General features: G+C 40.8%; 1 protein-coding gene across 1 annotated transcript in view; it reads left to right on the top strand.

The window, feature by feature from the left end:
* Positions 1–24,134, top strand: part of epha6 (eph receptor A6) — a 729,322-nt gene that overhangs the window by 636,773 nt on the left and 68,415 nt on the right. The window contains exon 8 of the mRNA XM_072260500.1: positions 16,480–16,588. Within this exon, the coding sequence (XP_072116601.1) occupies positions 16,480–16,588 (109 nt within the window). The remainder of the gene's footprint in view (positions 1–16,479; positions 16,589–24,134) is intronic.

Here is a 24,134-nt window from a genome sequence, read left to right as displayed (position 1 = left end):
TTATTCTGACAGACACATCTAAGCTTGGTATTCTCAAAATATCTTTTTTGAAGGCCTCCACTTTCCAAGTGTACCTTTGCCAGAAAACAGCCTGTCCCAGTCCACACTTGCCAAATCATTTCTGGTACCATCAAAATGGGCCTTGCTACAATATAGAATCTCAACCCATGGACCAGACCTATCATTTTGCATACTTACTTTGAAACTAATGGTATTGTGGTCACTGGATGCAAAGTGTTCCCTGACACAAACCTCTGCTGCTTGCCCAGACTCATTCCCTAATAGCAGATCTAGTATCGCGTGCTCTCTCCTCAGAATTTCTATGACCTGATGAAGGAAACTTTCCTTAACATATATGACAAACTCTACCTCATCTAGTCCTTTTACAGTATTGGGGTCCCAGTCAATATGTGGAAAGGTAAAATCACCTGCCATAATAATCTTACATTTCTTGCAACAGTTTGCGACCTCTTTGCAGATTTGTTTCTCTAAATCCCTAGGAGTGTTGGGTGGTCTACAATATAGCCCCATTAACAAGGTCATACCTTTCTTATTTCTCAGTTCCACCCATATTGTTTCACTAGTTGAGTTCTCCAGTCAGTTCTGATGGAGCACTGCCATAACACCACCCCTCCTCCTTTAATCCCTCCCACTCTGTCATGTCTAAAACAACGGAACCCCAAGGTATTGAGCTGCCAGTCCTGCCCCTCCTGCAAACAAGTCTCACTAGTGGCTGCAACGTCATAATTCTCAGTGTTGACCCATGCCCTGAGCTCCTCCACCTTTCATACAATACTTCTTGCATTGAAATATATACAGCTCATAACACCAGTTGCACCATGCTTAACCTTTTGATTTCTGGCTTTACTTGCGGTCTCAGCATCACCCCCTAACTAACAAATCCCCTATCCCTTAACAAATCTTCTCACACTATTTTGATAGTTTTACATCCTGTTCTCTTCCTCAGCATCAGCAGTCCTACCTGTCCCAGGCTCTGCACCTTCTATTCCAAATGACCCTGCCATGATCTCAGCAACTAGCTTTCCTGTCTGCTTGATACTCTAACGTTCCTTGCAGCAATTAAGGAAGGGTACTACAGTAATAGCCTTCTTGTATGAGTCCCAGCACCCATTCTCTGTATGCTACTCCCACTCATCTGAAAGCTAACATTCTTCGATTACAAAAATCCTAGGCAAATAATGATGGAAGTTGATATGGCAGTGCTGTTGAGGCTGGTCATAATATGTATGCTCTAGACCAGGGGTGGCCAACCTTCTACATTCCATGCATCGATTTTTTCACGCACGAGCTTAGATGTGATTTTTTCATGCATGAGTTCTATATTAACATATTTTTACAAGAATTCTGGGGATACAAGAGTTGTATGGTGCATCTGAATTCGTGAGTGAAAAAATTGACGCATGGAATGTAAAAGGTTGGCCACCCCTGCTCTAGACTATAGTTTGAAGTGTTTCTGAAGGAAGTTGTAGTCTTATCCTGAACCATTAGCTTTCTTACTCATCCCAATTTTAGAAGTGGAGTGTAATGTTGAAGGAGGGAGTGATGATGTTCTTTGCTAAGGTCTATCAGAGACATCATTCAAAGGATTTTACAGAAAATTTGAGAAAATCCACATTTTCCAACTGAAATTAAAACTGTTCTTGTTCATTTCTAGTGTCTTCATACTTACCATACACTTTGCTGAGAATTGTGCAGAGTCATGGCACAGAACTGACCTTCAGCCCACCCTGTCTATGGTAATCATCAAGTACCTGCCTCCATAAATCTCACTGACCAAACTTGATTCATATCCATCTGTGCCTCAAAAAAGTGTTCATCTCGGTACAGTACTACTTAAATATTCTGAGAGTGTCTGCCTCCACCACCCTCTCTGAGAATGCTTTCCAAACTCCAATCACACTCCAGTTGAAAAAAATTCTTGCATCTCCTCTTAACTTAAACCTATGCCTTCTATCCATTGGCACTTTTGCAATGAAAGAGAAGTTTGCTACTATCTCCCATACCTACAGTAAGCCCCTTCATAGATTTTAACACCTCTGCCAGGTCAATGCCACAGCTTTCCTTCCCCTAAGGAAAGCAAACCCAGCCTATGTAGTCTCTACTCAATCAGGGAGGCTCTCCATCGCAGGCAACATCTGATGAATCTCCTCCTTTGGTATGTTTCGATTTGCCCCAAGAGGACAGTTGAGCTTCTGTATATCATTTTAAACAGGGCACACCCACATAGCTGACTGAATTAGTTTTATACTACTAAACACCAAGTGTCTGCATTTTTGTAGGGTTCACTGAATTTAATTTGATAATTACCTTCTCTAGTAGTTAGGGAAGGTAAGTGAAAGTTGTTGCTGATTTGTAGGGCAAACAGCATGTCTCAGCACTCTATAATAAACAAAGAGGCAGCTGGTCACCATGACCTCACAGTTGGTGCTGTAGCTGAATATACCATCCTTACACTATGGAGTAGGTGTTTGCTTTCCCCAAAGTGGCAAATATTTTTTTCCCCAAAACCAGAGGACCATCTTATTTACCTTACAGTCCATCTGCTAGAAAAGAACCAACATCAATTACAGCTTCTTGATATTAAAACTTGGTTTAAAGAATCTTAGACTAAGGTCAAGTTGTGAAGATAATTTGAGGTTCTATTTGAAAGTGAATTAACCTTGTAACTTATAGCACTAGGCCAGATCTTTGCCACACAGATTTCTCAATGTATGGAACTAGAACAAGATCCAACATTAATTTTTTCCTGGTGGAGTTAATTGAATACATATTGCTACAGTGCATTTGGGAGCATCACATTTTAATTATGGATGAACTGAAACAAAAAAGACAGTATTTGAATCCTCCGCTCTCGAGAGTTTTCTCATCATAATAACTGACTTCTGGTTTATCAGCCATTTTTCTACATTTAGATACTCTTCTTCATTCTACATTAGTACTCCCACTGCCTTGCTTTAGATTATTAAATTATGGTAAATCCGTTACTCAAGCTGCTCTCTGTGGGTTTCAAGGCAGAGCAAAAAGAGAGAATTTCTGCCCTCTGGTCATCAGGAGTTCCAAAGTGAGATGAATTCAATAGTTTCACTGACTTTGTTGGCTGCAAGCCCTCAGCATGAAGCTGAACATTAAAATTAAGAAGAAATTCTTACTGAGGGACCATAAGAAAAGTTGATATGGAAATCTCTGGTTACTGTGGCCAAGCTATTCTAAAGTTGCTCTATAGCCAAATTGCTACTGAGAGTTCCTTCACAGCAACAGAGGCAACAGGTTGTTATTGCCACATAGTTCCCCATACCCCGGAGACTTTGCTGCTGTTGCTTTCCCACAGTTCGAAAGAGACGATTCAGCCTCAGGTACACAGACTGAAGCCACATCCCATTAAAAATCTGACAGTCTTTGAAAGCCTATGCCGTAAGAAGGCTGTGTTCTTGTTTCTATTTCCCTTTGATGATCAAATACATTTAGATATAGCTGAAAACAATTTGAATAATTAGGAAGATGAGACCATGAGAAATGAGAGCCAGAGAAAACTACTTTGTTTGGTATGTTTGCTCTAACATTTAATGAACTGATCATTCACTTTAGTGATGTTTTCCTTGATTTCCCCCAGTAACCAAAAATCTATGCTTCCCTACCTTGAAAGATGCAGCACAATGAGATGCAGTAGTGTCTATAGGGTCAACCAAAGGTGCTATTGTCTTTTCTTAAACTTTATTTTCTATGGTTGCAAGACCCTACCAGACATTAAGAACAGGTCTACCCCATCAACCAGTTGTTCCTTGGCAGAGAAACTGAAGGAGCTGGACTTGGCGTGCAGTCTACCGCAAGTGATCGTGTTAATCACTTCTCTTGTAATCGCAGGATCCTTTTGGACAATGGTGGTGTGGACTGCTGCAAGTCCAGTTCATTGGTTTATTGGCAAATGGCGGGGCAGCTGTGTGGTCTTGGCTGTAGCAAGGACTCGGCCACAACCAATTTGTTGCCTGTCCGCCGCTGTTCGGGCGGTGCGTCAGTCGGTCGCTAGTTCTGATTGCTTGTATGCATTATGGTATGTTTTCCAATGATAAAAACATTCATGCTTAGGGGTTCCTTTGCTGTGTATGAAGTTCCTTAGCAACTTATTGTTGTTGTTAACTGTCATCAACCTGTCTGTTTTGTGGCAGGATTTGATAGTGGACAGCTGACCAACTGAAGTAGAGGAAACCACTGAGTGAGCTTATACATTGAATATTTAATAAATTCCTCAGCAATTTCATCATTTGGTGTTAAATTGTGACTAAAATACTATGTTTCTTAGTTTAGTTCATTTTTTGCCAGACCAAGCTGTCACTGTTATTTTAGATAACTACTTTGTCTGGCTCATCCTATATTGACGTATGTTATAGAGCTAGGACACAAAAGGTGGAAACGGTGGCTTGGTTGAGCATCTTTGTTCTGTCCGCCACAAAAGGCAGGAACACCCGGTGGCCACACATTTCATTTTGACCTCTCATTCCCATTCCAACATAAGACATAGCAGGATAATTAAGTCATTCAGCACATTGATTCTACTCCAGCTTGTCTGTCCGTGATCTCTTCTATGGTCATGAGGAGGGAACTCTCGGGTTAGAGGTGCAACACTTCATATTCCATCTGGGTAAACTCCAAGCTGATGGCTTGAATATCGATTTCTCTAATTTCTGGTCATTCCTCCCTCTTCCCCTTTCTCGCTTTTTCCATTCTCCATTTTGGCTGCCTTCTTACTACTTCTCTTCTCTACACCTGCCCGTCCATTCTCCATTTTGGCTGCCTTCTTACTACTTCTCTTCTCTACACCTGCCCGTCAACACCCTTTGGTGCCCCTCCTCATTCCACTTCTCCCATGGTCCAATTTCTTCTCCAATCAGATTCCTTGTTCTTCAGGTCCTTACCTTTTCAACCTATCACCTCCCAGGTCCTCACTTCATCCCCATACTCACGCATCTCCTTCCTGCTTACCTGGTTTTAGCTACCAACCTGCCAGCTTGTCCTTCCCCTCCCCCACCTTCTTATTCTAGGCTTCTTCCCTTTTCCTTTCCAATGACGATAAAGGGTCTCGGCCTGAAATTTTGACTGTTTATTTCTCTCCAAAGATGATACCTGCCCACTGAATTCCTCCACAATTTGGTGTGTGTTGTTAATAGAGATAGTTTCCTCCCATAAGCTAGGACTCATTATAGGACTGAGAACAATTGATGCTGCACATAATAGGAGATCACCTACATTGTTGCCTTGAGGGATGTTTTGTTGATTAATATGTATTCATGAGATCACGTGCTGTTAAGTATAACAGCTACATATTTAGATGTCTTTCAGTCACTAATTATTAGGTGACCTTAGCACTTGCTGAAATTCTAACACTATTGTTCTCCTCTGGGTTGCATTTGAGCTTAGCTAAAACTTCATATAGTATTCAGATCAACCAGGATTAGAGTACAGAGGTTACTTAAATTCAATCAAGAATAGGGAGAGGAGAGGAGGGAGATAAAGGGATAAAATTGGAGAGATGAGGATTTGGAGAAAGCATAATCGGCAGAGTAAATCATAGACACTAAAATTCTGCAGATGCTGGAAATCTAAAGAAACACAAAATGCTGGAGGAACTGAGCAGGTCAGGCAGCATCTATGGAAATGAATAGACAGTCGATATCCGGAAAGTCATCCCCTGGGCAAAGTGAAGATTCTGGACTAGACTGGAAACAATGAGGGATGCTCAACAGCTGTGGCAGGGTTTGAATGCCATCACCTCTTACAAAGGTAAATCTTGTGACATAGGGGACAGCAGAGCTTCACTTCCAGATGAGATCAATGCCTTCTATGCTCACTTTGACCACCAGAACAGGGAGGAACCCGTGCACCCCCATGTTTCCCGATGATCCTTTGGTCTTCGTATCCGAAGATGACATGTGGGCTGGCTGCCTTCAAAAGAGAGAATCCAAGGAAAGCATCCAGTCCGGTCAGAGTACCTGGCCAAGTACTGAAGACCTGGGCCGACCAGTTGGCTGATGTATTCACGGATATCTTCAACCTCTAGCTCCAGCAGTACCCACCTGCTTCAAGCAGGCTTCAATTGTACCAGTATCCAAGAACACTGTGGGAACTTGTCTCAATGATTATAGCCCAGCAGCACTTATGTAATGCCCTGGTTCACATCTTTACTGTTATGCTGTAGGTATTTCATTTAGCAGCTCTGTAAGAGCTGCTGTTCTGCTTCTAGCCTGTTTGAGTTATCGTCGAAGATAAGGGATGATGTGGAATGTGTGCCATCCAATTAGCAGGAGGTTTTCTTGGTGAGGGACAAAAGGCTGGGTTTGGTTTTTTTTTGTTTGAGAGGAGATGAAGAGGGAAGACACTGGGGAGAACCAGTCGTAGCACATGATCCGGTGGGAGACCTGTTTGTTCGAGGTGGATTGCGAGCAACATTCGGAAGGTGGTGTGATCTTTCACGTTGAACGAGGGCCCGGCACATGAGTGCCAGAGAAGTTCAAGATGGGCTCCAACTTGCGCACATTTGACTGTTTAATTAGAATGGGCCTTTTCTTTTTGTTATTCTTTACTGACCCTTCAGTTAAGATCCATAAACATAATTCCTTTAATCGTATGCAGTGTACTATCTGTTATTTTTTGGCAATAATTTGTAACAGAGTAGCAAATTACATAGCATCCACACAAACCAGGATTTGGGGTGGAATCAAGTGTGTCTCAATCTTACGAGTTTGTCAGGGCCGGAGGCTGTCTTTCCTGGACTTACGCAGCCAAGGAACTGATGTGTTTCACTTCTATCCACAGTGATAAAGTGTTTTGAGAGGCTAGTGTTGAAGCATATCAGCTCCTATCCGAATGGCGCCTTGGATCCTCTCCGATTTGCCTACAGAAGCAAAAGGTCTATAGCAGATGCTATCTTGTTGGCTCTTCATACACGATTCAAGATTCAAAGACTCAAGATTCAAAAAACTTTATTGTCATTCTAACCATACATCAGCTCTGCAGGGCAGAATGAGACAGCATTTCCCAGGAGCAGTGCAATCATAGCATAACAAACACAACACTAAATAATAAACATAACAATAAATAGTAAAACACAACAGCCACATGTCAGTTAAAATCAGTTATAAGTGTCCAGAGCAGAGTCAGGTAGAGCAACTATTTAACAATCTGACTGCCTGTGGGAGGAAGCTGTTTAGTAACCTTGTGGTTTTAGTTTTGATGCTCCTGTAACGTTTGCCTGATGGCAGAAGAACAAACAGTTCATGGAGAGGGTGTGAGGGGTCTTTAATGATGTACCGTGTCTTCTGGAGGCATCGACTCTGAAAGAGGTCTTGGACAGAAGGTAGGGAGACCCCAATAACCTTCTCTACTCCCCTAACCACCCTCTGCAAGGCTTTTTTGTCGACAGCACTGCAGCTGGAGTACCAGGTTGTGATGCAAAAGGTCAGCAACCCTGCATATAGCAGGATGCTCTTTATCAATTACAGCTCAGCATTTAACACCATCTTCCCCTCAAAACTAATCAGTAAACTCCAAGACCTGAGCCTCAAATCTACCTGGTGCAATTGGATCCTGGATCTCCTCCCTTGTAGACCCTAGTCAGTTCAGATTGGCAAAAACATCTACTCCACAATCTCATCAGCACACGAGCACCATGGGGATGTGTACTCAGCCCCCTGCTCTACTCACTTTACACCTGTGACTGTGGCTAAGTACAGCACCAACACCATATACAAGTTTGCTGATGACACCACTACTGTAGGCTCTGCCAAAGGGGGTGATGAATCAGCATACAGTAGGGAGATGGAAAACTTAGCTGAGTGGTGTAATAACAACAACAACCTCTCACTCAATGTCAATAAGACCAAGGAACTGGTAGTAGAATTCAGGAGAGGGAAACCAGAGGTCCATGAGCCAGTAATCATCAGAGGTGGAGAGGGTCAGTAACTTTAAATTCCTGGGTGTCACTATCTCAGGTGACCTGTCCTGGACCCAACATATAAATATTATTGTGAAGAAACTATGACAGCACCTCTATTTCTTCAAGAGTCTGTGGAGGTTCGGCATGTCATCGAAAACCTTGGCAAACTCTATAGATGTGTGGTGGAAAGTGTGCTGACTGGCTGCATTATGGGCTGGTATGGGAACACCAATGCCTTTGAGTGGAAAATCCTACAAAATGTAGTGGATTCAGCCCAGTACATCACGGGTAAAGCCCTCCCAACCGTTGAGCACATCTACATGAAACATTGCCATAGAAAAGCAGCAATCATCATAAAAAACCCTCACCACCCACGCTCTTTCTCGCTGCTGCAATCAGATAGAAGGTACAGGTGCCTCAGGACTTGCACCACCAGGTTCAAGAACAGTTACTACACTTCAACCATCAGGCTCCTGAACAAAAAGGGTATAGCTTCACTCTTTTAAGGACTCTGTTACTGATGCTCCTTCAATTACTCTGAAAGACTGGAAGTAGGGTAAGTACTGAAAGGCTTTTATTCGCAGTAAGACGTGACGTCCATGTTGAGTGTCTGCCCCTGGACTGAGGAGGAGGAGCAATAGCAAAATCGCCTTTATTCAGGGGTCTGTGGGAGGAGCCACAGGGGCAGTCAGCAGAGGGGCGTGTCCAGACAGGTAACCCAGTTACAACATATATATACGGTTTACCACAGTTATATTGTTATTTCATGCTCAGTATTTATTACTATTTATTTATATCTGCATGTGCACAGTTTGCTTACAGTTTACAGTTCCTGATGTTTGTAGTTTACACTTACTGTTCTATAGATTTGCTCAGTATTCCTGCAGAAAACTAATCTCAGGGTCATGTGGTGACATGTATGTACTCTGATAATAAATCTTACTTTGAACTTTGAACATTTTGGTCTGAGACCCTCTTTCAGAACTGGAAAGGAAGGGGGAAGATGCTTTGTCGCGCACCTCCATTCCATTCCCCAGAAGTGGAATTTTCCAGTGGCAAACCATTTTAATTCCTCTTCCTATTCTCATGTCGGTACATGGCCATCTCTTGTGCCATGATGAAGCTTCTCTCAGGGTAGAGGAACAACACCTTATATTCCATCTGGGTCGCCTCCAACCTGATGGCACAAACATCGATTTCTCCTTCCTGTAATTATTTTTCCCTCATCCTTTCCCTTTCCTCTACTCCCCACTCTGGCCTCTTACCTCTTCCCTACCTGCCTATCACCTCCCTCTGGTGCCCCTCCTCCTTCCTTTTCTCCTATGGTCCACTCTCCAGTCCTAACAACTTCCTTCTTCTCCAGCCGATTATCTTTCCCACCCACCCGGTTTCACTTAGCACCTTCTAGCTCTCATCCTTCCATCACCCTTGCTTTTTATTCTGATGTCTTCCCCCTTCCTTCTCAGTCCTGAAGAAGGGTCTCAGCCTGAAACGTTGACTGCTTCTTCATGTCCATGGATGCTGCCTGGCCTGCTGGTATGTTACAACATTTTGTGTCTGTTGATAAGCAGAGGAGGGTGTAGGGAGAAAGGGAGAGAGAAAAAAATGAGGAAGATGGAAGAAAGAACACAAAGTCAAAAAGATTTTTATATTTAGGAACATAACAAGTGTTATATCTTGTTCGTAAAGCTTAATTGCACTTTAAGATTCAAGTTTGTAGTTTATAATATGGTTATTTTCAGGCTAACAACATATGGGTTAAAAATTACAATATCTGTTTCCTGCACTTAACACCAATGGTATATAACACAATAATACAGATTGTAATTCATTCTTGAAACTGTAATGTTATATTGAACATACACTGTAAAATGTGGACACTCAAATACACTATAATTATATTCATTACATTGAAACTAAATTTGAAATTAAGAGAATGTCACGTGTACTGAGATGTTGTGGCTTCTGAGAGAGTAAGCATGTCAGGAAATGAGAATGGGAAAAAAGGTGAAATATGACCTCCAACCCAAGGTTGTTGCCAATTTTACCAAGGCAGATTGTGGCCATATAAGTGCCCATCTTAAAAAGGCGGGAAACCTTAAAACATCTAACTTATGTTCCAAGAGGCCACTTGATTCCAACTTAATGACTGGCAAGTCGGTTTTGCCATGCTCAGGAAACTCAGCAGTGAGATGGAAATAGTAGCAAGTGATTGCAGGAGCAATTCTTCCTACAATTATGTTCTCCCTTCCCTGTCTCTGCTCTTTTCAGATTCCCTGTCCCTGATTGACTCCCTCAATTACCTTCAAGCCCTAATTATGCCCAATTGCCATAGACCACTTGTAACAGCACACAGTCACAGACTTCAAAAGGTCTGGACACCATAAAATTGATGAAAAACTCATAATTTTGCCAGAACCATTATGTTCCTTCAAAACACAGCCACAATTATCCTTCCTCGGTCCCACGGAAAATTGGTACAATTATGATTAGTCACTCATGTGACCGAGTTCTTAGAATTTGCAACAGTCTTAAATATTAAGAAAATTGTTTTTAATCAGGAGTTTCCGGTAAGCTGGTGGCACATTCGAATGCAGCGGACTCTCAGAGGCCAACCAAAAGTGCATTTTTCAATTTTTTTTTACTATAGTAAGACTATACTGGACTCCAAGAACAACAGAGTCACCGGCTGGGGTATCAAAGGAGCCAACGCATGAGTCAGAGAAGGAGAAGCTGGCAGACAGGCCAGAGAAGGAGAAGGGGGTGGCGGGCCAGAGAAGGTTCGGAGGAGATAACCTGGGTGGAGACCATGCTGTTGCCACCTACTCAAAGGCATCAGAGTTGGTGCACAAAAGCAGCATGCAGTGTAACCACGAGTGACTGTCTTGGACATTTCTCTTGCAATTGCAGCACCCTCTTGGATATTGATGAGTTGTAGCAAGGACTATGCCTCAGGCGGGCTTGCCTGCTGCTGCAGTACAGGTGAGACAATGCCAGAGGTGCTATAGCATGGAGTCCCTGCTCAGTTGGGAGCAGGCCTCTCCTATCAGTGCTGCCCTTCAGTGTTTGACCAGTGGAATGGCAGGCTTGATCACTGGGAGCTGTGCAATCAATTTGCATGTTGCTCAGGGACTTGGACTTGGATTTGTTTTCTTGCCTAATGATGTGTGTGTGTGTATATTTTTCACTCTCTTGCTATTTTGAATATATATTATACACCTTGGCCCTGGAGGAATGTTGTCTCTTTTGACTGTATCCATGTATGGTCTGAATGTAATTAAATTTGATTAGATTTTATTTGAAGTAGTTGGGGAGTGGAGCCAATTTCCTTAAGGATGGTGGAGACAGAATCAGTGCCTTTGAAAGGAAATTGGACTGGAAATAATTTGCATGCTTTTGAGAAGGAGTTGGGGAATGAACTGGCAGGATTGCAGTGCAAGGAAACAGCACAGACTTGATGTGTTAAATGGCCTCTCTGCTGCAGTGATTCTAGGTCTGAGTTCTTTAATGAGGTTTGAAAAGTTACATTCTGCGATGGTTCAAATTCTTTATTCAGTAAGAGCTGAATGTGTCAAATTAGGTAAACCCCAGGATCTGCGATCAGACATTGGAGATTTACCCAATCTAAGCCTACCACAACTGGCCTCAGTGAGTCTTGATTATGGAAAGGAAAACTAATGAACATTCTCGGCTGACTGAGAGCGCTCTACAGTTAAATAGTCTGGTACCACTGCTGAAGCTCATTAAAGAAAATGACACTTTGTTGAGTTACTGAAAGGTGGCTGTGGAACTGAACCATGTTAAAGAGTCAAAGCGATCAAAAAAAAAGTGGAATACTGGAAAGTGAAAGAAGTCAAGTATTTGTTCCTTGATTTGTTCAAAGCATGCTGCAATATTGATTAACACCATGTATACCAGAACAACAAGTTGGTGTCAAATGTCAAATGATTTGTTTAACATTTTCTTATATATGATGCTGTACATTACCACCTGATTTGCTGAATTTCATCCCATGGATGAAAAAACGATGATGCCCTCACTACCACAACATGATTCTTCATAACTGAATTCATGTTTCAGAGAAATCAAATTACAACCTAATTGCTCACAGATTAGTGACTCACTGGCATTCTTGTTTAGATAGGATAGCGGTTGTATTTTGTTTTATCTCTGCACTAAGTTTGTTAAGCTTTCCCTAAAAGCATTGAAATTATTTCATTGTTTTCACCCTTACTGTGGCATTTGAAACAAACTACATCCTTTTTTTTTTACCCTAAACTATTATGTTAATCAAAACTAAAGCAATATTAATCATGCAGTTTGCGATGGAGAGAGACAATATATTGCAACATCTTTTTTGCAAAGCATCATTTATTTAAATGCAAAACATCTTGTCTGTTCTGCAGAGGTATGCAGTTACTCCAGTGAAGGAATCTCAGAAAAGCCTTTAGTAAGTTTTCTCATCCACGTCAGCTTTCAATTTCTACAGAATGACCTTCACTAGAGTGATTGCACATCATCCTAAGTGGTACTGTAACTCTTTCTGGAACATTCAGTGAGATGCAAAGTTCTTTGATCCTGGAGTCCTGGGGAAATTATATATTCATACTGAGAGTCGCACGTTATTAAGTATGGAAAGCACAATGATGTTTTTCATATAAATGTTACACCTTAACCTATTCAGTATGTATATCTCAATGAATCATTATAAATGACTACAAAGAACATTGTTGTACACATTGCGGTGTTTAACACAAGTTTACCAATTCAATAAGTGTGTGTGTGATGCTAACCCAGTAGTCTGTGAACTGATGTAACATGATAATGAAATTTATCAGACTAACTAGCATTAAAGCCTAATCAAATATGACTACAAAATTTTGGGAAGTCTGCAATTATAATTCAGGAATTGCTGATTAGATAAAATTAATTGAATTTATCCCCAAGTAATTGGTTTTGTTCCTGTTGTTTAAGTGCTGGCTTAAAATTTTAACAAACCTTTTACATCCATTTAGAAAACTGCAGACTGATGTTTTTAACTCCCCGCAGGTTATACTTTGACACCAAGTCAGCCATCATGTTATTTGACAAGCTTAAAAATAATCCCAATTCAATCATTTACACATTTTATGATTATCAAATGGAGGTCCGCGGCTATTTGGACTTTTTGTATGATTTATGGGATCTTGTTAAACCTCTGAAAACTGTCAAAATCTGTCATATGCATACGGAGTTTACAGTGGGGCTATGTATGTTGAAATTATAGTAGCCAAGCAACTGACCTCCGAGGAAATTTCTGGTCCATATTGGTTCTGAAAGGGCTGCAGAAGGAAGGGAAAAAGCTTGTACATCTTTTACAACATAAGAATTTCAAGCATTTGACCGGAATGCACTTTTGTAAAGCATGAAGTATAGCAGACAAAATGTATCCAGCACAGCGATTGTAGTGTAAGATTTGTTTTAGTTAAGCAATGACCAGTGCCAGCTGTTAGTTAAACTAGCCCCACCAATTTAAATTTGACAATAACATCTACGCAAAGTTGCTGGACATTGGGAAAGAAATGACATGTTTTCTTCTTCAGACTAAGTAACTATCTCCTTACACAAACAGGCTGATGGGTTGTAACTGTAATGCAAAGATTGAGAAGGAAGCATTAACTAGAATATTGAATTCAATACCAAACTAAACAAAGGAAGAGAAATAAATAAAGGAAAAGAAAGATTAGATGATGAGCAATGAAAAGACAAAGAAAAAATGTGAAGATTTTAAGTTGAAACCCTATTTTTAAAATCTCCAACAGCATTTAAAACCTGAATGAATGAGATTCCATGTTTGTAATAGTTAATTTTCAGAGCATTAAGATTAACGTGTAACAATTAACACTAATAATTTTGTTAAGTGTGTTTGGAAATAACTTGATTTAACTTTTGGTAGGAAATATATTTCGTGAATGAACAAAAAGGCACAGAGGTGTTTACACATCACCAATTGTAGAGCACCACCTAGCCTGGCAGCAAGTTTTAGACTTCATAGATCAATTCTAATCTGAATTTGATATTTCATTTACATCATTATTTTGACAATTGTTGGCTGTTGGTCAGGAGATCTGGGAATATACAGTATTTGTATTTTTTCTCTAGCAAATGTACTCGTGTTTCACTGAAGAATCCTGAGCAGATCTGCTCATTAGCCACACATTTACATTTGTAAAGGTGCTGACACCGGTGGTTAAAGACTGCCAGGAAAGCCTGGAAAATTATCATCATCAATCTGAAGGCAACAGTAACGCAGAAAGGACACATTCACCCCACAACTGCTCACTTATCTTCACATTTCCTGCTCTGAAAAAGGTCATTAAGTCTGCCATATTTCAACCCTTTCTTTTTAACAATTCTAATTTTCATTGTTTTTTTTTCCTTTTTTTATTTATAAAATTGAATCAGCAGCCCACTTTAATATATACAGAATTTCCTTGTCAGGGTCCAATTAAATGTGAACAGTTAAAGCCAATTTCAAGAGTTGCTGTCATTACAGACATTCTCACTGTGTTATCATTTGTATAAACCAGATTGTCTGCCACTGGATTCAATGTTCTGTGTTAACCTATGACTAATAAATGGGTTTTCAGAATCAAAGAAATATAAACTATGTAACATTATTGAATCTGGAACAAATTAGCAGTTCAAAATGCAGTTAATTAATACTATAATTTACAATTATAATTAATATACACTATTATTTCCTGACATGGTTCATCATTTGAACTAATTGTAATTACATCATAATTAGTATAGATAAATTCATGTAGCAGGTACCTTGAACATGGCTATAACCCCTGGCACCAAAAAAGGATTGTAGACATGAAAAACCATGTTTATTTGTATTACACACATATTAAAAACTCATCTGATGAAAAGACCACTGTGAGTACTAAAAATGTTTGCTCTCTCAATTTTTAAGTTCGCCACCTCCAACGGGATCCCACCACTAAGCACATCCTTCCCCCGCCCTTTGCTTTCTGCAGGGATCGCTCCCTACGTGACTCCCTTGTCCATTCGTCCCCCCATCCCTTCCCACCAATCTCCCTCTCGGCACTTATCCTTGTAAGCGGAACAAGTGCTACACATGCCCTTACACTTCCTCCCTCACTACCATTCAGGGCCCCAGACAGTCCTTCCAGGTGAGGCAACACTTCACCTGTGAGTCGGCTGGGGTGATATACTGCGTCTGGTGCTCCCGATGCGGCCTTCTATATATTGGCGAGACCCAACGCAGACTGGGAGATCGTTTCACTGAACACCTACGCTCTGTCCGCCAGAGAAAGCAGGATCTCCCAGTGGCCACACATTTTAATTCCATGTCCCATTCCCATTCTGATATGTCTATCCATGGCCTCCTCTACTGTCAAGATGAAGCCACACTCAGGTTGGAAGAACAACACCTTATATTCTGTCCAGGTAGCCTCCAACGTGATGGCATGAACATTGACTTCTCTAACTTCCGTTAATGGCCCACCTCCCCTTCATACCCCATCCATTATTTATTTATTTATTTATTTATTCTCTCTCACTCTCCTTTTTCTCCCTCTGTCCCTCTCACTATACTCCTTGCCCATCCTCCGTGCTTCCCCCTTCCCCCTTTCTTTCTCCCTAGGCCTCCCGTCCCTTGATCCTCTCATATCCCTTTTGCCAATCAACTTTCCAGCTCTTAGCTCCATCCCTCCCCCTCCTGTCTTCTCCTATCATTTCGGATCTTCCCCTCCCCCTCCCACTTTCAAATCTCTTACTATCTCTTCTTTCAGTTAGTCCTGACGAAGGGTCTTGGCCTGAAACGTCGACTGTACCTCTTCCTATAGATGCTGCCTGACCTGCTGCGTTCACCAGCAATTTTTATGCGTGTTGTTTTAAGATTAGTCATGTTTTTGTCCTTTGCATTCATGATCCTTTGCTCGTACAGTTTATCGACTCAGTACTTTATTTGCTTGTACTTTACAATGGTAATGATAGTGAAATTTCCAGTATTCTTTGTCATTGCTCCAAAATCCAGAGAAATTTTGTGAATTTCAAGCATGCATTGTACAGCATTACTGCTTTCAGTGATATGGCCCTCTGCTTAAAAACCTTGTGCTAAATTTTTTGAAGACAAAGTGAGTTTTCTATGGCTAATTAAACCACAGTTATTGCACACCGAACCATCTGGATGTAAAAAAACTAACTCCCTAGTTATTCCCTAGTACAGTAATTCCATGAGATAAATATTTCAAATTAATAGTTTTTTTTAAATAAATGTAAACTGGTGTTTATGTGGTTCTAGCTTTCATGTGTACTAAAACAAGTGAAAATGCTAATTTAGCATTTTGTATGATGTTAACATATTACTGAAGCTATGTATCCTGGTATGTATTTTGAGAGACTTTAATGTGACTGGCTGCCAGACAATTAATAACTTGCAGCCCTTTCTACATACTATATTTTTATTAGAGTGTGATGCTGCTGTTTTCAGTGCTGTATTTCTCCCATTTCTTTTCTAGCATCTGATATAGCCACAGAACAGGGGCAAGTTTTGGTCATAGCAACCGCTGCAGTTGGAGGATTCACTCTCCTCATTATCCTAACCCTCTTCTTCCTAATCACTGGCAGGTAATGCATATATTCTGCATCCTTCTTAATAAGGATGTGAGCCTTCTTTAATGTCATATCTAGCCAGTACAATCATACTTGGTAGATTTTTCTTTTGTGTGCTGGTGTAAAATACATTGGTAACCTTTTTTTAAATTTCTCAATATTGATTAGTTACTGATACCATTGGAAATTGAAAAGTGATATTAAACAATGACTCATGTCAATAATTCACACAACCACACAATCAAAATCTACTCCATTTTTAAGAAGTGCCTTGTCTATTTTGATATTACTTCTGATGTTTTTCATTTTTTATTAAGAATGTATATTCTTAAGAGGTGAAATATATAGTTGAGACTGTTGCTACTTTGATGATATTTTAAGAAATCATGAGTACTAATTTGCTGAGTTTATTTTGAAAATAAGAATTCATCAATAAGAACAAGGCTATGCTGTCCCAGTTTACACTCAGTGGCCATTTTATTACATAGAGAAGGTACCTAATAAAGTGGCCACTGAGTGTATAGCTGTCCTCTGCTGCCGTAGCCCATCCATCTCAGGGTTCAACGTGATGTGCATTCAGAGATACTCTTTTGCACCCCACTGTTGTAACACATGGTTGTTTGAGTTACTGTCACCTTCCTGACAGCTTAAACCAGTTTGGCCATTCTCATCTGACCTCTCTCATTAACAAGACATTTTCACTCACAGAACTGCCACTCACTGTTTTTTTTGTGTGTGTTTTGCACCATTCTCTGTAAACTTTACAGGCTGTTGTGAAAATCCTAGGAGATCAGCAGCTTCTGAAATAAACCACCTTTTCTGGCACCAATAAGCATTCCACAATCAATTTCTTCCCCATTCTGATGTTTGGTCTGAACAACAAGTGAACCTCTTGACTATGTGTGGATGCATTGAGCTGCTGCTGCTGGTTGGCTGATTACATGTTTGTATTAATGAGCAGATATACAGGTATACCTAAAAAAAGAGGCCACTGAGAATAGGTGCCCCAAGGTTATGTCCAACTTTCTATCCAATCCATATCCTGCTTTAGACAATCTTCCTCACCATCCACGTTGCCACCAATTATCATGCCATCTGCAAACTTACCAATCATTCCTAACATGCCGGAGGAACTCAGCAGGTCGGGCAGCATCTGTGGAAACGATCAGTCAACGTTTCGGGCCAGAACCTGACGAAGGGTTCCGGCCCGAAACATTGACTGATTGTTTCCACGGATGCTGCCCAACCTGCTGAGTTCCTCCAGCATGTTGTGAGTGTTGCTTTGACCCCAGCATCTGCAGAGTATTTTATGTTTACCAATCATTCCTCATGCTTTCACGTTCAAGTTGTTAACATATATCACAAATAACTGGAGTCGCAACACAGATCCCTGTACTATACCACTGGTCATAGCTTTTCAGTCAGGAAAACAACTCTCCACCATTCCCACCCTCTGTCTCCTATCCCCCAAGCCACTTTGGATACAACTTGGGATCTATTGTCCAACTTGGAATTATTTAGCTATTCCTGTCACTTATCAATTTGTATTCTATTTTAATATTAAAAAAACAATATTCCTTCGCCTTTATGATTATCTTGTATCTGACCAAGATATTTTCATAATCTTCACACTGATCTTCACCTCATATTTTTAATTTAAGAGCTTCTATTTTTCTAACCAGTTTTAGGACTATTGTGAATGACTTTGTGCTTGGCTAGGATTTTACTAATCTATTTAAAATGTATCTTATCTACTTGCTATGCTACCTGTTTTCGTGTCTTCTGTCAATTCGGACGGAGGGATCCTTGTCCCATTCATTTAAATACTGTGATTTTTGTGGGACACTGTAATTTGTACAATATGAGTAATAAAACTTCCTCAGAATCCCAGTTCTCCACCTCATTCTCTGTGACTTTCTAACTGTGTCAATAAATTGCCTTCAATGCCACCTGAGGCAAAATTCTTTTATGAAAGACTTCAACATATTCTCTGACCACTATATTAGACGTCTCTTCAAAAATTTCAGCCTATTTCATCAGACATAAAACCTCTTTATAAGTCCATGTTGGTTCTCTCTAAACTGTGTTTGTGACCATTTTCAAGATGTTCATTCACTGTACCCTAACTGCAGACTATGGTAATTTCCTAATAACAGACATAGGGCTCTCATCCTTTAGAAAACCTGGAGTGATGTGTACTTTTCCAAGTGAAAGAAACATTTCCCAAACTGAATGAATTTTGAAAGATTAATCATTTCTGAACTATGTTAATATTTAATGATCATAGATTGTATTTCTTATGGTTCATATTTTAATTTTACATTTGTGGGAATGAGATGCCAGCATGCTTGGAAAATATCCGCTTGAGTTGTGATATTTTTATATGAAAATAAACAGCCAATGTGTAATATTTATAACTGCATGATTGAATCTGTCACATGCATATGATTTAAAAGTACTCAAAGTGATTGTTTTCACCATTGACTAATAGGGCATAGGTTTGTAGTTATAATGCCCTATCCAGTCTATTTCTGATCTGAGTGATTACACAAGAGAAAGGTGACTAGTGAACATTCTACTTGGAGGTTAAAGATAAGAACGTTAATTTCCAAGAGTGGTCTGGTTGTTGATTAGGCTATTCTGATAGCACCTCTCGAACCCATGACCTTAACCGCCAAGACTTGCAAGGGAGGAGCAGAAAGAAGAGACACCAGTTCCTGCAGGTTCCATTCTAAGTTACATAGACCTTGGAGATATACTGTATCACCATTCCTTCATTGTGTAAATCCAGGAACTCCTTCCTAAACAACATTGTGGAAGCACCTTCACCAGAAGAACTGGAGTGGTCCAAAATGGTGCACTGTCACACTTTGTTTTACTGACCTGTCAGAAATGCTCTCATCCCATACAGTAAAAGAAAAGCTGCTTCAAAAGCACCTCTACAGGTATTTTTTATATGTTGTTTTTTAGGAAAAGTCAGGCAGATAGAAAAGTGAATTAAATGAGAAATCAAATGAGAAATAGCTCAATGGGAAACTGGATAGCCTGTGTTGTAGTGAACTTTGCAAATCTGAAAGATTCTGGCTGCATTCCATTGCCTGAACAGAGCAAGGCAATCTCATGTGGGACAGAGGCAGAGCTTTTATTCTTGGGCTCCGTTCCCCTTGCCTTTATGTAAGTATGATCCCATGGTCCCAGACTAATGGCTCCTCTGATAAATTCCAATACGTCTGGCTTGCCTGTGACCTCTACCTTCCAGGCTATTAGGCTCATGGAATGACCTTGTTGATCGGGCTTTGAGGTTTCTACATCCAAGCATAACTTCAAAAGAAATAGGACAAGAATTTCCAATAAGATGGAGGCATGCTCGATCACAGCGGCCTCTCTGGATCCAAACAAAGATGTAATTGTTGGTAATTGTTGACACTGCTGGACATTAAGAACATCAAGTACTGCAGGTTTATGCCATCAGCAAGTTGCTCAGTAGCAGTGGAGGTGGACTTGTAGTATACTGTATTGCTGCCTGCTGCAGCCACCCAGAGAGAAGGTATCAGAGGCGGTGCATGGAGGCAGTATACAGTCCAACAAATGGGGCAAATGATTGTCCTGGACATTTGTCCCGTGATCACAAGACCCTGCTGGACATTGATAATGGAGAATACTGCAAGTCCAGTTCACTAGTTCGCTGGTGAGACCAACGGCAAGGGAGCTGCATGGCCTCAGTTGCTGCATTGACCAGGCCCTCACACCGGGGGATCGCCTGCTGTGGCCACCCAGGAGAGTTAGATGCCGGAGGCGGTGTGGTGCAGTGGTCAGCCGTGCTGGGTTCAGGGCTGGCCCCCTCCTATCGGCGCTCACTCTGTGGAAGACAAGCTGGATTGCACTGGAGCATGATGGGGAATGGCTGCGTGCTAGTTCTTGGAGAAATGTGGTTCCAGGATAACATCCATGCTCCACCAATTCACAGGCCATGACGCTCAGGGACTTTGGTTATATTATTATTTTGTAATGGTACTTTTTCTGCTATTGTAATCATGTGTGGTTTATGTGCATTGTGGTGTGTGCTACTATTGGTACTGTGTTTTGCCCCTTGGCCCCAGAGGAATGCTGTTTTGTTTGATTGTATTCATGTGTATGGTCAAATGACAATTAAACTTGAATCTGAACTTGAATAAAACAGAAGTTTCCCTGATATAAAAACAAATTAACCAAGGTTGCCTCAATGAGAAACAAAATACCTGAGGAACATGTCTCATGATAGCAAGACTAGGTTAATGTTAAAAGCCCTATTTTTCAAAAAATTGTTTTCATTTAATTTGTTTTGTTCAGCTATCTCCTGACATGATATAATTTTAATTTTAATTGGCAAAAGTACAACCTTGCATTTCCTTCCTCTATCCTTTTCTCCTTTTCACGCTTCTGGAAAATGCACAATTTGTTTCCAGTCCCCTGCTGGTGCTCATTTGTAGTCAGGCAATAGATGGTGTGTTATAAAAGGAATTGAAGGAAGTTGTCTGTTTTTTTTTCCTTTCTGTGGGGAACTAACTAGCTGTCTTTGGCAGTCCCTGAAGATTCTGAAGTTCAACGTTAATGGCAAAAGTGTTAAAGAAATTCTTAGACTACCTTCTTCTGTTGCCTTTGACATTGGCATTTATAATCAATGTTATTCAAAGAGGAAAACTTGGGAATAACATTAGGAAAACATAACATGCTCCAAGTTCAGAAGGTGCCATGCTACTACTCTAGCCTACAAGTGGCCAGTTGCATGACAGTTTATTCACCAAAAAAACATGAACAAATTGGGCTCACTATGTTCTAAATTTGCGGTAGGTGGGGATTTCTGTGGCGGTATCCTCACTGTAGAGTGGATATCTTATACATTGTACCTTGCTTAGGATGAGGAAGATTTGCCTCCTGAACTCCCTGTGTAATTCTGATGTTCACTCTTCCCCTCTGATTCCACTATTTCAGCAGCCTGTCTTGCACAGTATGCCTTCTGTTTACACTATCAGGCTTGTACTCCAAGGAGAATGCTTCTTAGTATGTACCTGCCTTTGCATCAATGCAGAATCTTCAAAATCATCAGAAAGTCTGACACCTCATTGCCTGCAATTTAGGACCTAGAAAAACATGCCTAAATTTATCAACAACTAAAAGAAATTAACCCAACAGGTAATGAAACTATCCTTTAAACACATGGGTGGAAAATCCTTTCTGCTGCTAAATGAACATTCAACAACAGAGGGTTGAACAACTCCTAAATGAGTGCACTGATGCAAAATCAAGGATCCGTGTGGATTAGGATGAAGGTATGGTTGCACTGATTAGGAAGGACATTTGCTGTTTCTAATCTTACTAATGTCTTATTAACCTCAACCTCTGGTCCAGTGATTCACATATTCTACTCAATTTAGATATAATAGTTAATTTTGTTCAGAGAACCCATACATGAGCTGGTGTGGAAAATGGAAAATTACAGTTCTGATGCAACATGGGTTATCCTTTGTTTGGAGCCCTGTCTGAGCAGCGAGTTGGGGGGGGGGGCACTTTTCCTCCCCATCTAATTGTTTTTTATCTAACTGCAAATAATCTTGAAAGCCTAATGCTGACACTAAGTTCTTTAAAGATTACTTAGAGGTACCCAATTCCTTCTGTGTTCTGTGTGTGGGCGGGTGTGTGTGGGGGGGGGGGAGCGTGAGAGAGAGACACACACACACATGAGAGAGAGAGAGAGAAAAAGAGAGACACAAGAGACAGAGAAAGAGAGAATCTTTGTGATGCCTTGTACTGTGGACCTATGTAAGAATTTGTTATTTGGTTTTACAGTGAATTTTATTCAAAAGAAATGGGATCATTATAACTTGTGTCATGGTTGCAATTTACAAATAAATCACAATTCTAACAACACTGATATAAGTTTATTTACAAATGGACTCTTCACATTTCTATGTAGAATATGAATCTATATGAAGACATTCACATAATTAATTGTTTCTAACAGCTTAGAGAGTAATTTGTATTTTAAATATTAGCCCATGCCTGTTAATGTTAACGTACCACAGTAAGTATTTGATAGGAATTTTTCAAAATCTTAGCCAGTGGATTCCAATCTGTTATTTGGGAGATTATTGGCATCATACAAGAAACTGACAATGAGGCAAATTGTGACAGCACATAATAACATTTGGATTCAGGCTGACAATAAAACAAACATTTATGCTACATAGGTGCCAGGCACGAACCATCTCCAGCAAGAGAAAGGCTAACTACTTTGGCTTGATTCAGTGATATTGTAGAATCCCCACCTTCAACATTCTCTAGGTCATCCTTGGCCAGAAAACAATCTGTTCTGGTCACTAAATCTTATGGCTACTGGATCAAATATTCAGTAGCAACAGACTTGCTTTAACTACTCAAAGATCTGCTTGGTATGCCAAGAGTGTGAGTGAAAATTCTGCCCTTGCTCGGATGAACATGGCGATCGTCCATCGCGTCCAACGATGACAGGAAACATGAGTATGAGAATTTTTAAAGTGGAAAATCTGTTGCGATGGGGCAGTTCCACTCGCTCAACGTCAGAAGGGTCCAGTGGTACGAACAAATGTTACAAACTGCGGTCCTCCCTGGTTGCAGTGGATGACTGTGACTTCTTCTGTGCCTTGTCGTGCCCTTAGCTCTCCACAGAGCATTATGGTACTGCCCTCCTAGCCACTGGATCTCGTCTGTCTTGTCCACCGTAGCTGACTTTGCACACTAGGTCTAGTATGACACGATCTCACCAGGATATGGGCTGCCCTCGCCTAGTGTAGCCCGTTCATAGAAGCAGTGTACCAGAGTATGGCTACTGTCGCATGCAAGCAGCTACTTGGAGCCACATGTGAGAGCTGAGTGTCTGGTGGGGACCAGAGGTAGATGTACTGCCCCAGAATGGACTCGACAAGTCCCTTCACCAAAGGTGCTACCCGTCTCTAGATACTCCATGCACCCCTGGATGAATACAATCCCAAAAGTTCCCCAGAAGCTCAGATATCATCCAGAGGTTCACTCACTTTGTCTCCAGCACAGTGCGTACTCTCGTACGGTTTGCCACAGCTACTCACCAGCCCTTCTTTGTGAAGATCACTTGAACTTACAGCCTTAAGAATGGGTTACAGGCACCACCAGCTTCAAGCTCCTCTGTCACACCCAAGATGTTTGCAATGTCACTTTGAACCTCATCTTGGAACTCCCTACTCTACAAGAGCACCTCCTTTAAATGTAATGCAGAAGCTAAGACTGGGCTCACCACCTTCTCAGGGTAGTTAGGTGTTGGCAATAAATATGCCGTCAAAGCCCATAGCCCTTATCTGAATAAATAGAGAACGTGTCAGAAAGTAGAATGCTGTACATTGGTTTCAGTACAGCATTTGCAGAGATTTTGCATTGGTTTACTGGGCTCCAACTAAAGTCCTCCATGTCTATTCAGTTGGGGCATGTAAGGAACTTGTTTGATGCTTGCTACATTTCTGCAATACATAAATTATTATTGTGGAACATGTGTAATTATTGTGTGAAATGCATT

This window comes from Mobula birostris, chromosome 6 (genome assembly GCF_030028105.1).
Source record: "Mobula birostris isolate sMobBir1 chromosome 6, sMobBir1.hap1, whole genome shotgun sequence".
NCBI classification, from domain to species: domain Eukaryota; kingdom Metazoa; phylum Chordata; class Chondrichthyes; order Myliobatiformes; family Myliobatidae; genus Mobula; species Mobula birostris.
This window is presented reverse-complemented; position numbering and strand designations above follow the sequence as displayed.